The sequence below is a fragment of the Hydra vulgaris genome, chromosome 06, assembly GCF_038396675.1.
Source record: "Hydra vulgaris chromosome 06, alternate assembly HydraT2T_AEP".
NCBI classification, from domain to species: Eukaryota; Metazoa; Cnidaria; class Hydrozoa; order Anthoathecata; family Hydridae; genus Hydra; species Hydra vulgaris.
The window spans coordinates 32,550,871-32,564,043 of record NC_088925.1 but is presented as its reverse complement, the minus strand read 5'-3'; the positions used below and the strand labels follow the sequence as shown (position 1 = coordinate 32,564,043).

Below are 13,173 nucleotides of genomic sequence, written 5' to 3'. Positions count from 1 at the left end.
AAATATTTTTAAGTTAGAAATTCTCCTTTTAATTTGACGTTAGATTTGTGAAATGTCTGTACTAACAACAAAAAGAAGAGTACGAACTATGAATGTTGATTCTATAAAAAAAAAAATCGATCAGGCCAACGATTTAATGAAAGACGTTAACCGTAATGAAAATTTATCAGAACTTATTAATTTAAGAGAAACGGCGAATGATAGATTTGAGAGAATTAAGATTTTAGATGATGAAATTTCAATTTTAATTGATGACGCGGATAAGTTACAATTTAACGACGATTTAGTTATTGACTTTACATTAAGCTTCAAGAGAGAATTCTAAAATAAACAATTTTTAAATAGATTTTCTATTAAATCTAACGACAATGCAAGTTCTACAGTAACACTTAAAAGTTACTGTAGAACTTGCATTAATAAAATGATTAAACTTCCAACCTTGAAAATTGAAGCATTTGACGCCAATTGGGAAAATTGGCAACCTTTTTGGGAAAATTTCGACTGTGCGATAAATAAAAATGATGTAATATTCAAATATGACTTATTTAAGGAACTTGGTTGAAGGACAACCATATTCTTTAATTAATGGTCTGTCGATTTCAAACGATAATTACATTATAGCTTTAGATATTTTAAAACAAAGATTTTCGAATAAACAATTGACAGTTTCCTTTTACATCTTCTAGATACTGTGGAAATTCAGATACGTAGTCTAGAAAATATTGGTATTGATTCTTTGATGTATGGGTCTTGTCCCAATAATACTTGAAAAGCTTCCAGAGGAGCTCAATTTAGTTATTAGTCGTAAACTAAATGAAGATAGAATCTGGGAAATTAAAGATGTGCTCGATATTTTAAAATCTGAGTTAAGAGCGCGAGAACACATTAATTCTTCTAACTCATATACTTTACCTTTCACTGCTGGTACGTTTCATTCGAGGGATAATCCGAATAGTAAATACGATAAGAAAACTTATATTTATAAGAGAAATGACTCTTATTCACCAGTTTGTCTATTTTGCGATAACCACAAATCGCATCATTGTAAATTAGTAACTAACATTACGGCTAGAAAAAAGATCTTAAGTGATAAAAAATGTTGTTTTCGTTGTCTTAGTAATAAATATTTAAGCAATAAGTGTTCATCAAAATTAAAATGTTTTAAATGCAATCGTTTTCATCGTGTATCTATTTATGACAATAGAGACAGTGACAATAATGATAAACTTAAAAACAACAAAGACGGCGAGTTGACTTCAGTAGCGAGTACATCCTTTCTTTCTGCTTCTAAATCTGTTCTTCAACCTACTGAAACCGTATTGTTACAAACAGCATTAGCTACTGTTAAAAATCAAAATCATTCCAGATTTGCTACATGTCGAATTTTATTTAATAATTGTTCGCAGCTAAGCTACGTAACTCCTGAGACTTGTGCCAAACTTAATCTAAATTGATATAATCTATATTGATAGTAAAGAAACTCACATTAAAACATTTGGGCACGGAAACATTTCTATAGTCTAAGAGTGAGAGTTTCTATTAAAAGTATTTATGGTTATTTTATAAGTGTTGAATGTTTTGTAAAGGATATATGTTCCCCTTTAAGTGGGCAGCATATTAATATAGCATGTAATAATCATAAACATCTTAAGGGTCTTAGATAAGCCGATCATAACAATTCTAAAGAAAATTTATCAGTTGATATTTTAATCGGTGCAAATTTTTATTGGAAGTTTATGGAAATCTCAATTATAAGGGGAGTTACCGATCCCGTAGCGATTAAATCTAAATTAGGATATTTAATAAGCGGTCCCATAATGGTTAATAAGGATCAATATTAAGCTTCAACTGTTTTATCTTCTCATGTTTTAAAGGTTGTGTCTGATTTCAATAGGGAACAAATTTTTATTAAAAATGACTTAAATTTATCATGGGATGATTTCAAAATTAGCGAGAGTGATAATATTGTTTATGAAAACTTTCAGAAAAATATTAAATTTAATGGTGCAATGTATGAAGTTGAATTGCCTTTTAAAATAGATCATCCGGTGATAGGCGACAATTATAATTTATGGAAGTCTAGGTTTTTAGCATTAGAGAAAAAACTTGCAAGCGATAGAGATTTATTTGCATCTTACAATAATATTATTAAGGATCAATTATCTAAAGGCATTATTGAAAAAATCTCTAATTTTGAATCAAATATTGGTGACGTTCACTATTTACCTCACCGTCCTGTAATACGTGAAGATAAACTAACTTCATGGTTCATATAGTTTTCGATGCAATTGCTTGCACATCTGGTCCTTCGTTAAATGAGTGTCCTTTTTCAGGACCATCGCTTACAACTTCATTATATAGTATACTTTTACGTTTTCGTACAAAGCGAATCGCTTAAATTGCGGGACGACATTTTTAAACATAGCATTAGCTGAAAAGCATCGTGACTTTGTAAGATTTATATGGTATAAAGACTTATTTGATTTAGACTATCATAATTTTAAAAATGCTGATTTAAGTGTTTATTGATTGTGTCGAGTTTTGTTTGGCGTAACCTCTTCTCCTTTCTTATTATCTGCGACCTTAATTAATCATGCTAAACATTATGCTGCGAACGATTTTGATTTTAAGAAATTAATTCAATCGTTACATGTTGATGATTTAAATGCAAGTTTCGATTCTGTATCCGAAGGACTTTTATTTTATAATAAAGCGAAATCGTGTTTTAGAGAAGGAAATTTTTACCTTAGAAAATTCGAGTCAAATTCAATGGAGCTTAATAGTTTAATCAAAAAGGACGATCCAACCTCAAGTGACATAACCAAAGTTCTAGGTTTAAAAGTGGATAAAATTGAAGATAACTTTATTTTTTCCTTTCAGGATTTATTATATTTAGTGGACAATAAACATGCTAAACGAAGTATTCTTAGATTCATTGCAAGTTTTTATGATCCATTGGGATTAGTGAATCCTATTATTGTGAGATGTAAGATATTATTTCAATCGGTTTGTAAGTTAAAGTTAGATTGAAATTCACTTATACGAGATGATATCTTGATTGAATGGAACGATATTATTAATGATTTAGGTTCAGTACCTTTTATTTGTATTCCAAGATGGTATAATAAGTGTGTAGACAGCATCCAAAATATTAAATTCGAGTTATGGTTTTTGCCTAAAAGCGTATGGGTGTTGTATTTATTTAAGAAGTAGCGCTAAGGGAATTGCGAATTCTTGTCTAGTTACTTTCAAATCAAGAGTTTCTCCTTTGCTTAAAAATGCTATTCCTAAATTAGAATTAAGAGCAATGTTATTATTAGCTAATTTGTTTTTAGTTGTATAAAAAGAATTATCTTGTGTTTTAAATATTTTTTGTGTCAAGTTATTTTCTGGTTCTATTATTTGTCTTAATTGGGTAAACAAAGTAAATAAAAAATATGAAGCATTTGTTCAGAAACGCTTAGAAAAAACTCGTTCTTTGTATGATATTAATTTTTGGAGTTATATTGAAAGAGAAAGAAATCCCGCGGATATTATATCTCGTGGTTGTAAATTTAGTACCTTTCAAAATAATGACCTTTGGTTTAAAGGTATAAGTTTTCTATTCAATGATTTTATTTCATGGCCTTAATTTGATTTAAGCAAGCAAGGAGATTCTCTGTCTGAAGTCGCAACTTTAATTACTTCAGAAGATTCGATAATAAATTTAGATTTTATTAATATTAAGAATTTTAAAACATACGATCGTCTTTTTAAGGTTACAGCTTTAGTTTTACGTTTTGTTCGTATTGTTAAAAAAAAATTCAATAATGATTTTTATACATTAACTACTTTAGAACTAAATAATGCGGAATTGTTGTGGATTAAATTTATTCAAAATAGTAGTCTTACTACCAACTAAAAAGAGATTTAGGATTTTTTACTGCTGATGAATTAATTCGTTGTCAAGGTCGTCTTAGTAACGCACCGATTCCCTTTGATTCTAAATTTCCTATATACTTACCTAATAAAAGTTACCTTTCAAATTTAATTATTTTACATTATCACTATATTACTAAACATAGTGGTGTTAAAAAACACTTAATGAATTAAGAACTAAATTTTGGTTGACAAAAGCTCGTAGTCTAATTAAGACTATAATTAGAAATAGTTACATTTGCAGAAGATTTGACAGTAAACCCTATAAGTATCCGAATTCTCCACCTCTACCCTTATTGAGAGTTAGTGATAAATATGCATTTAAGTACGTTGGTGTAAATCTTTGCGATCCAATTATGATTAAAAATATATATGAAACTAAAATGATGGATAAAGCGTGGATATTTGTTGCTACATGTTGTAGTACACGTTTTCTTTATTTAGATTTGGTATCCGATTGTATAGCCGAAGGCTTGCATTTGTAGTCTTCGTCGCTTTATTAGTCGCTTTAGCGCATTCTTACCATTCATAAGTGATAATGGTTCTAACTTTTCTGCATAGAAACTCAAAGCTTCACGAGTTCATGACGTATACGATGGTGTTTCAACGTTACAGCAGCTCCGTGGTGGGGAGGGATATTCGAAAGAATGATTCTAACTACCAAGAGAGTAATTTAAAAAGTACATGAAACATCAAAAGTAACTTACGAAGAAATGACCACAATTCTGGCTGAAATTGTAGTTACTATAAATAACCGGCCAACTACATTTCATTACGCGGTACCCGGCGACAAACCATTAACCCCAAATCATCTCGTGTTTGGAAGAAAGTTACCTATAGAATCTGTGAATCTTAGTAACCTTACCTTTTTAGAGTAACTTACGAAGAAATGACTACAAATCTGGCTGAAATTGTGTTACTATAAATAACGTTATAATATCGAAATACGTTTAGTATCGGGCCATAGATCTGTTATTATTAAAAGAACAGCAAATAAACTTTATCTGTTAGAAAGACATGACGATATTAAAGAACAATCAACTCAAGTAAGATTTGTGAATGAAAAAAACATTAACATTTTAAATAACAATTTAAAAGTGTCGGTCGCAGTGTTGCGTTAGTTCGCTAACGCAGCAGCCAGTTGGTTTCTTGATATTATATATAAAACAGAAAGCGCTCTTTTCGCTCTCTCACTCTCTCTCTCTCTCTCTCTCTCTCTCTCTCTCTCTCTCTCTCTCTCTCTCTCTCTCTCTCTCTCTCTCTCTCTCTTGCGTTCCTTATTATTCAACGTGTGACTTGGCGTATGCACTTGGCGCGGTCCAAGATTTTATCGTAAATAACGAGTCGTATTTTCAAGATATATATTTTAAAGTAATCTTATCTACGTGATTTAATACTAGAGTCCCTTTAAACCCTTCAGGTAATTTAAGTCAGGGAAATTAAAACTTGGCGTATTTAACAGCCGCGGCGCAGTGAGCAGCCGTAGTGCAGTGGTCAGCACTTGCTTTAAAAGCAAGTAATCCAGGGTTCGAAGCGATCTCTGGGTGTATTTCGCGGAAGAAGGTGTGAACTTTATATTTAAATGCTCTTCCGCGGTGCCAAAACCGTTAGGTTTTCTTGCGGCACCTAAAACAAATATTAATAAAAAATTATAATAACGTAGTATCAAGGAAATGTCATGATCACACTGGTAATTAATTAAGTCACGAGATTGCAAGTTTTTTATTTTTAAATCGTTTTACTTCTAAAATGTGGAGATATCACATGATAGTTCTAACCTTGCGAGATGTCCAGACAATTTTATTATTGAAAGGGACATTTTGGCATCAAGAAACTGCTTTTTGTTTAATTTATCTAGAACAGTTCCTGTTACAATAAAAGATTTAAAATTTTCAATAGGGCTTGTTAAACACCGGAAAAATACTTATTTCTTGAATGCACAGTTGTGGTCTGCTGCACAGTGGACCAGAATTCACTTTTAATATACAAAACTAATATCTCGTCATATAAAAAAGATTTAAGGGCCATTTTTTGCACTAATTTAAAGATTGTTGTTTCAATAGCGACATTAATTTTAATTCTGGTTTCTATAGATACCTAAACTGCTTAGTAACCACATACCCTATTAGGCATAATAAATATTAACTGGACAAGAGAAATTACTTCTAAAGTATTTAACGGATTACTTCAATATATGCCAGATCGAGTATTTTTTGTGCTGCGGATGTAGGGGCACTATGGATTTTAATTGATTGATAGTGACATTTGAAATGCCTGGTAATTGTTCATTTTACACCTTTACTAGCTTAAGTGACTTTTTTAAAACATCAAAGTTATAAACTAGACTAATTTAAATGCAGAAGTCTGAATCAAAATTATTTTGATAATGAACATACAATGACGGATCCAGCATCTTTTGATGTTTGAGATGGAGCAAACTCTAAACATTTTTTTGTTTATGCTTATGTCAAATAATGATGCTTTGATTGAAAATTTCGATGATTGGAGGCTTTAAACAAGAAACCCTTAAACTTCATCCCTTCCCACCCACCCACCCTCTCACCATTCCAAACGTGAGGGACAACAAGTTGATAAAATATTTTTTTGTACTATTCTTAACTAGACTTATATTCATCAATAAATTTTAAGTTTCATAGTATTATCTCTCGTCGTTCAAAAATTATGTTTTAATTCCCCTCAATTCGAGGGGGTAAGAAAAAGATTCTTGTTGTGACAACTTAGATAAAAATACTGTAGAAGTCGATGATGATGATAATGATGATGATGATAATGATGATGATGATCATGATGATGATCATGATGATAATGATCATCATGATGATGATCATCATGATGATGATCATCATGATAATGATCATCATGATGATGATCATCATGATAATGATCATCATGATGATGATGATCATCATCATTATGATGATCATGATGATGATGATCATCATCATCATGATGATGATCATCATCATGATGATGATGATGATGATGATGATGATAATGAAACCAATTATGAAACTTCTGCCAATTGGGATGAACTATTATTTTATAAAGAACCTGTTGAGCTATGTCACCTTGATAGAATTAAAACTACTATTCGCAAAATTCAAATGATTGTAAAGTTTTTTAAAAGGTCACTTCTAAGAAATGACGATCTTCAACGCTGTTGTTTTAATAAATTTGGGCAAGAGTTAGCTTTTAGTTTTGGATACAAAAACACGTTGGAACTATGTCTAAAATTATTTCTTAAAATTAAACTAGCAGTTAGGAAAACATTGGAGCATTTAATATATTGGAAATGCTACCAACTGATCATGAGATTAAAATGGCTTGGCATTTAGGAGATGTTCAGAAATTATTGAAGCTGGTGCTGACATTCTTTGTAAAAGAGAAAAAACGTGTGAATTTATTTTGACAAAATTAATAGACCAAGATAATGCAATATCTTCTTTTTTTTTTAGTCTATGATAAAGAGAATTTCTGTGTGGAGCCTCCAAATCTTGAGGAACCTTTGAAAAAAAGATTAAAGCTGAAGAGCTTCATTATTTTCAAGCGCAAAATTCAAATTTTTATAATGAATAAGGCTTGCTTTAATGTTTTGGACTGTATCAAAAAAAAATGGCTATATTTGAAGGATCAAATGACTGTCCAAAAATGCTAAAAAAAATTGCACTATGCTTTAAAGTCATTACCATCATCATCAGTTGAAGCAGAAAGATGCTATAGTGCTGCTGGACTTTTTATTACTAAATTAAGAACATCATTGAGTGATAAAGTGATTGACGCATTATGTTTTTTGCATTCATATTTAAAAGTTTAGCTACATTTTCTTTCGTATGATAATATTGCATGTATGACTTACTTATGAACAGTCGTAAACCTAACTTCGACATTTAGGCTTAAACATGGCCGGATTTTAGTCTTTTTACCAGGTGCAAAAAAAGTCAGAAATACTATCTATAGAAATGACTCAGCATAAAGCTGAAGTGATATTTTTTTGTTATGAAGTACATTATTAGTTTAAAAGAAATTTAACATACTAAATTTAGATAAAACACTAAATTTAGATAAAAATTCATTTCAACACAAAAGTAACTCACTGTGGATGACAAGTGAGCTTAAAAGTATGAGTAAAGAAAAAAAAACGTTGGCTTAGAAACAGAAATTCTGGTTTTAAATGTCTTTTAGAAGTCAATAAGTATAAAAAAGTCATATATATTAGTAAAAAAAACCAAGATATGAATATAACAAATCTATTTTAACAAATGGAACAAATCTATTTTAACAAAAACAGTATTAGAAATAGATCATGGGATCTTTATTTCAAATAATCTAGAGTGGAAATATCATACTATTTGAGCTACAGACAAAGCAAACAGAAAATTATGATCAAAAACTATTTTGAGTATTTGGATTAATTTTTTTTAATATTACTATACAAATTGTTAGAGCGTCTCCATTTAGAAAATCAAGAAACTTTTTTGGAGTTTTTTTATTTGGAGTCCTAGATAAAGGGCATCGCTAATCTTGAGATTGTGCAACACAGGACTGCAAGAATCAATTCTTAAAGGCGGAAGTCATATAACGAAAGATTAAAGATTGAATCGCTAACTTTGCATGATAGAAGAAAAAGAGGTTATTTGATTAAAATGCATAAGTTCTTTAAAGGATAAAATACCGTTAATTTTCATCATATACCGTTACAATTTGAGCTGGAACGATCTAGTAGAAGTAAGAACACGCAAACAATTTACCAATTTAAGAATTCGTCACCATTTCTTCACAAACAGAATTACAAATAATTGGAATTCTCTTTCCAAATGAATAATAGATAAAGATAATATAAACCTTTTTAAAAATAGTATCGATAAATATTTTGATTTCTGAACAATATTTATGGTTATCGGCTTTCATAGTCTTGGTTCTACGTAATTAAGACTCAACACACTTTAAGTGTGTACAGCGTTTTTCTATTCTATTTATTCTAAAAGAATTTTAATTGATAAATATTTAATATTAAATCTAATTTGTAGGTAATAAATTTTATTACCTACAAACTACACGTAGGATTACGTAAATCCGACCTTATTCTGTGCCGCGCCTTTTTCAGTCTTTTTAAGAGAGGCATGATATGAACATGTTTTGCTGTGTAATTTTTTTAGAATTTTGTATCAACATAGATTTTTTTTTAATACTAGAGTACTTAAAATTTAATTCTGTACGTGTTAAATGTAATTTTGTTTATAATGAATTTATCGTAGTTTAAAATTTCCATGTTGTTTGTGCATCAGGTATATGTATTAAAGAAATGCTCGGACTTTTTTGAATATATTCTGCAAAAAACTTTTTTCTTGTTAAATGACAGTAATCATTTAATCCTTATTCTCCTTTTTAAGACCTTTTTTTTGATAGCAAGTTTTTGATAGCAAGTTTTTGATCACAAGTTTTATGATTTTTGTAAAGAATTGACTAAGTTATGATATTTAAAGTTGGTTTTTAAAGTTATAACATTATAACTTAAAATGCAATAACATTTTATACAGTTGTTTGATTTTAATAAATACCTTTAAAATACTGTAATAAAGTTCTTTCCAATGACATATAACAATCTAATATTTGATTAATTTAAAAATATCGTGTCATATACCTACATGCACGACATTTTATATCTAAAGTAGTACTTTATGAGATAAATATTTGTTTTGTTGCTTCTATTGTAAATATAAGTAAATATTTTTCTGATTTAAAAAGTTAAATCATGTTTCATAACTTTTATCTATGTCTCAAATTTAATTAATTTTTTTTTTAAATGTCTAAAATTTACACACCCTTAAAGGGTGTGTCAATTTTAGACTGTTTTGTAAAAAAGTTTGTTAAATATTTAATTTACGGTTTTTCACCCTTTGTTACATATTTACATATCACCCTTTGTTATATATTTAACTTACGTTTGTTACATATTGAACTGACACATACGTTAATATATAGGTTTATGTATCATATCTAATATATAATATGTAATATATCTAACAAATGTAGCATAAACAAAAACCTTAAGGTAAAAGTAAAAAAATTATTTAATATATGTTTAAAAATTACGTGTTTAATAGTTTACCCCGTGGTTGAGGTAGAGTGGACTGCAATGTTTTTAGCTACTTTTTGTTCTTTAAAAATAAAATTAAAGTTGCTGTAAAATTAAGTTGTTCTAGTGTAAAGTATTCTGATGCTTTTTTGTTTATATTTTATGATAGAAGTCTTCATTTTGTTTTTTCACTGTTTGATTTATTAAATTCAACTTCTATTTTTAAACACGACACAGTAAAAAATATAACGGCAGCACAACTGTAAGTGAACAATTTAGCGTTATGTTAGTAAAAAAATGTCTTTGGCGTTATGTTTCCGTAAATTATTTGTATATTTGTTTATATATGAAAGTCGTTATGTTTTGCCCACGGTCTTCTATAATAACAGGCCTTAACATCGCTCAAAACCCTGTAAAACTGAAGGCCGATTAAAGTATTACTTTTATTAATATATACTTTCATATAAGGTAGGGTGTAATGGTAGTCTATGTTTTCTAATAGAAATCTCTGATAAAGACAGAATTATAAAAGAAAAACAAAAAATTGTTAAAAGATATTTTATTTTTCCTTATTTCAAATTTCATCAAGAATATCAATGTAATATTAAATAATATCAATAACGAGTAGAACCATAACAATCTATATTAGGGATATTCATTTTGTAGGTCATGTTGGAATTTTATTACAAGGCATGTCTCTAAATAATATTAAGGTACCATAATAACTGTCTGAAACTTTTTTTGTGTGTTTGGAAGACGACTACTATATGCACCGATGTTTTTAGTTTTTTAATGTAAACTATTTTTGAAGGTTTTAGGGCGTTTTTAATCAATTAACGTGAGAAAAAACCCTCCTCAGTAACTAGGTAAGCTTCATCAACAATTAATGAAATAGTATTTAATAATTAGTCAGGTTATATTAATTATTTTTGGATTTCAAAAAAGCCAAAAAATGTAAAAATATCAAAATTTGAAATTTCAATTCTTTATACAATAAATTGTAACATTTAGGATTTTATGAATACTTTTTTGTTGCATGTTGCAGTTTTCCTACAGTAAAAACAGTGACAAATTAAAATGTTTTTATCTTTACTAAACCAAACTCTGATTTTTACAAATATTTACATAAATTTATTCTGCGTTCCGTTCTAGTTGAATATCAATCTGGCAACAACTCGCGTTTTTAAGATAGGGATGAGCTAAACCGGATATTTGGTCCGGTTTTTAAAATTGGATTTTAACCCGTTAACAGTCCATGCCGTAATATTACGCAAACTAAAAGTGGTTTCCAAATGTCCATGCCGTAATATTACGGTTTTATGCATCTCCTTATATTTCTTTCTTGTTCATCAATAATTATACGTCTCCTGGTCACAATTTATTACTACATAATTAAGGAGCTGTTTTAATAATTCACTTTTACACGTCTTCACTAAAATTTTAAATATGACAAATAAGGAAATTCTTTCAGTGCAAAAATAATTAACAAAATGTAATATACTGAATACATACTGAATACATAATAAATGAAAAGATTTATTTAGTTAATGATTATTGAAAATGATAATAAAAGATTAATGCTCAAAGAAGGTGTGCGGTATGTTACAAACACATAATTCAAAAAGATTCAAGATATGAATGTTTAAAATGTAATGTAAGACTTTGTGCAGCTCCATGCTTTTCCAATTGTCATACAAAAAATTAAAACTGGCTGAGCCATTTAAATTTAAATGATCTTTTTGTATTAAAAGATATTGGAAAAACAAATATAGAATTAGGACGAAATACTTTGTTTACCATATCTAACAAAATTCATCGTCTTTGCTAGCGGTCAAAAGTTTACCACCAACACGATACGTTGAAACATCATATTGACCATGTATGTATGTATTTAATTTTTATGAGATTTTTAATTTTACGAGCGGTTCTCGATGAAGACTTGATGGTCTTCTGCGAGTGTCCGCTTTCTTTTTATTTATTAAATCAAACACTTGTATATTTTCTGTTCATTTATAATTTCTAGTTGCATAAGAATTTTTTAATCTTAACGATTTAATCTATTTGTATAACGACTTTTATACTTTGTATAAATTTTAAGTTTCAAGTTCTTCATCAGCGATTCTCTAGACAAGACCTGATGGCCTTCTTTGAGTATCCGCGTATTTAATTTTTACTTGTAATTTTTTTCTCTTGTATATTTGTATTTGTATCTTAAATATTGTAATAAAGAACAAAAATATAATAATAATAAAATTAAATTAAATTATAACTATTATGTCAGATTCTTTCATTTCCTTTTAGCTTTTTAATAATAATAGTTAATGCTGTTGAGAGCGCCAGGCAATATCTATGACAGCTGGTATAAATTAATAAATTAAAAAGTCAATTCAGTTACTAAATAATAAAACGTTGATAACAAGCTTTCTTGGTTTTTTTCTTGGTTGCTATTGCTTCTAAGTCGACCGATTGCAAGTTCAATTTGAAGCTTTTAACTGTAGTAAATTGAACGACTTCTGCTGGTAGACTATTCCATCCATCAACAACCCTATTGCTGAAAAAGTATTGCCTTTTCAAACAGTTTATGACCATTTCAGGTTTAATTCGATGTTTTGCTCCTCTAATGTTAGATGCAGGACCTGATGAGCAAATAGTGTTCATTGTTTGATTTTGTTTAATATTAATTATTTCAATAGCTTTAAATTATTTGAATTGCTGCATCAAGTCGCCTCTTAGCCTTCTAGTCTCAAAGTAGTCAAACCCAAAATTTCCAATCTTTTTTCGTACGCAAGATATCTCAAAATGATACCGGTATCATTTTGGTTGCTCTTCGTTGAACTTTTTTTAGTTCATTAATATTTTTTGTATAATACGGACACCACGCTTGAATCGAAAATTCTAAATTTAGTCTAACATACGTTCAATACAGTATTTTTATTAGATCTTTATCCTTGTACTTGAATGTATTATTTAGCAGTGAGACCATACTATGTGCATTAGTAGTTGCATATTTTACTTGTTTGGCCCATTTCAATCACTCGATATATAAACACCAATGTCTTTTTCTAGTTTTGACTTTTCAATTTCCTTTAATGTATTGTTATTGTTCATAAAATACGAATATTCTTTATTATTTGAACCAAAGTGCATAATTTTACATT

At 29.1% G+C, this 13,173-nt stretch overlaps 1 protein-coding gene across 1 annotated transcript; it reads left to right on the top strand.

The window, feature by feature from the left end:
* Nucleotides 1-743: 743 nt before the first annotated feature.
* On the top strand, nt 744-2,276 carry LOC136081334 (uncharacterized). The gene is made up of 2 exons (XM_065798644.1): nt 744-1,316; nt 1,875-2,276. The coding sequence occupies exons 1-2, from the start codon at nt 744-746 to the stop codon at nt 2,274-2,276; spliced, it is 975 nt and encodes a 324-aa protein (XP_065654716.1).
* Nucleotides 2,277-13,173: the final 10,897 nt, after the last annotated feature.

What these genes read in the sequence shown, in the direction of transcription:
- LOC136081334 (XM_065798644.1), top strand. Translation starts at nt 744, where the DNA reads ATGGGTCTTGTCCCAATAATACTTGAAAAGCTTCCAGAGGAGCTCAAT. An exon ending in TTCTTCAACCTACTGAAACC is followed by an intron (nt 1,317 to 1,874) that starts GTATTGTTACAA and finishes CATGTTTTAAAG; the next exon opens with GTTGTGTCTGATTTCAATAG.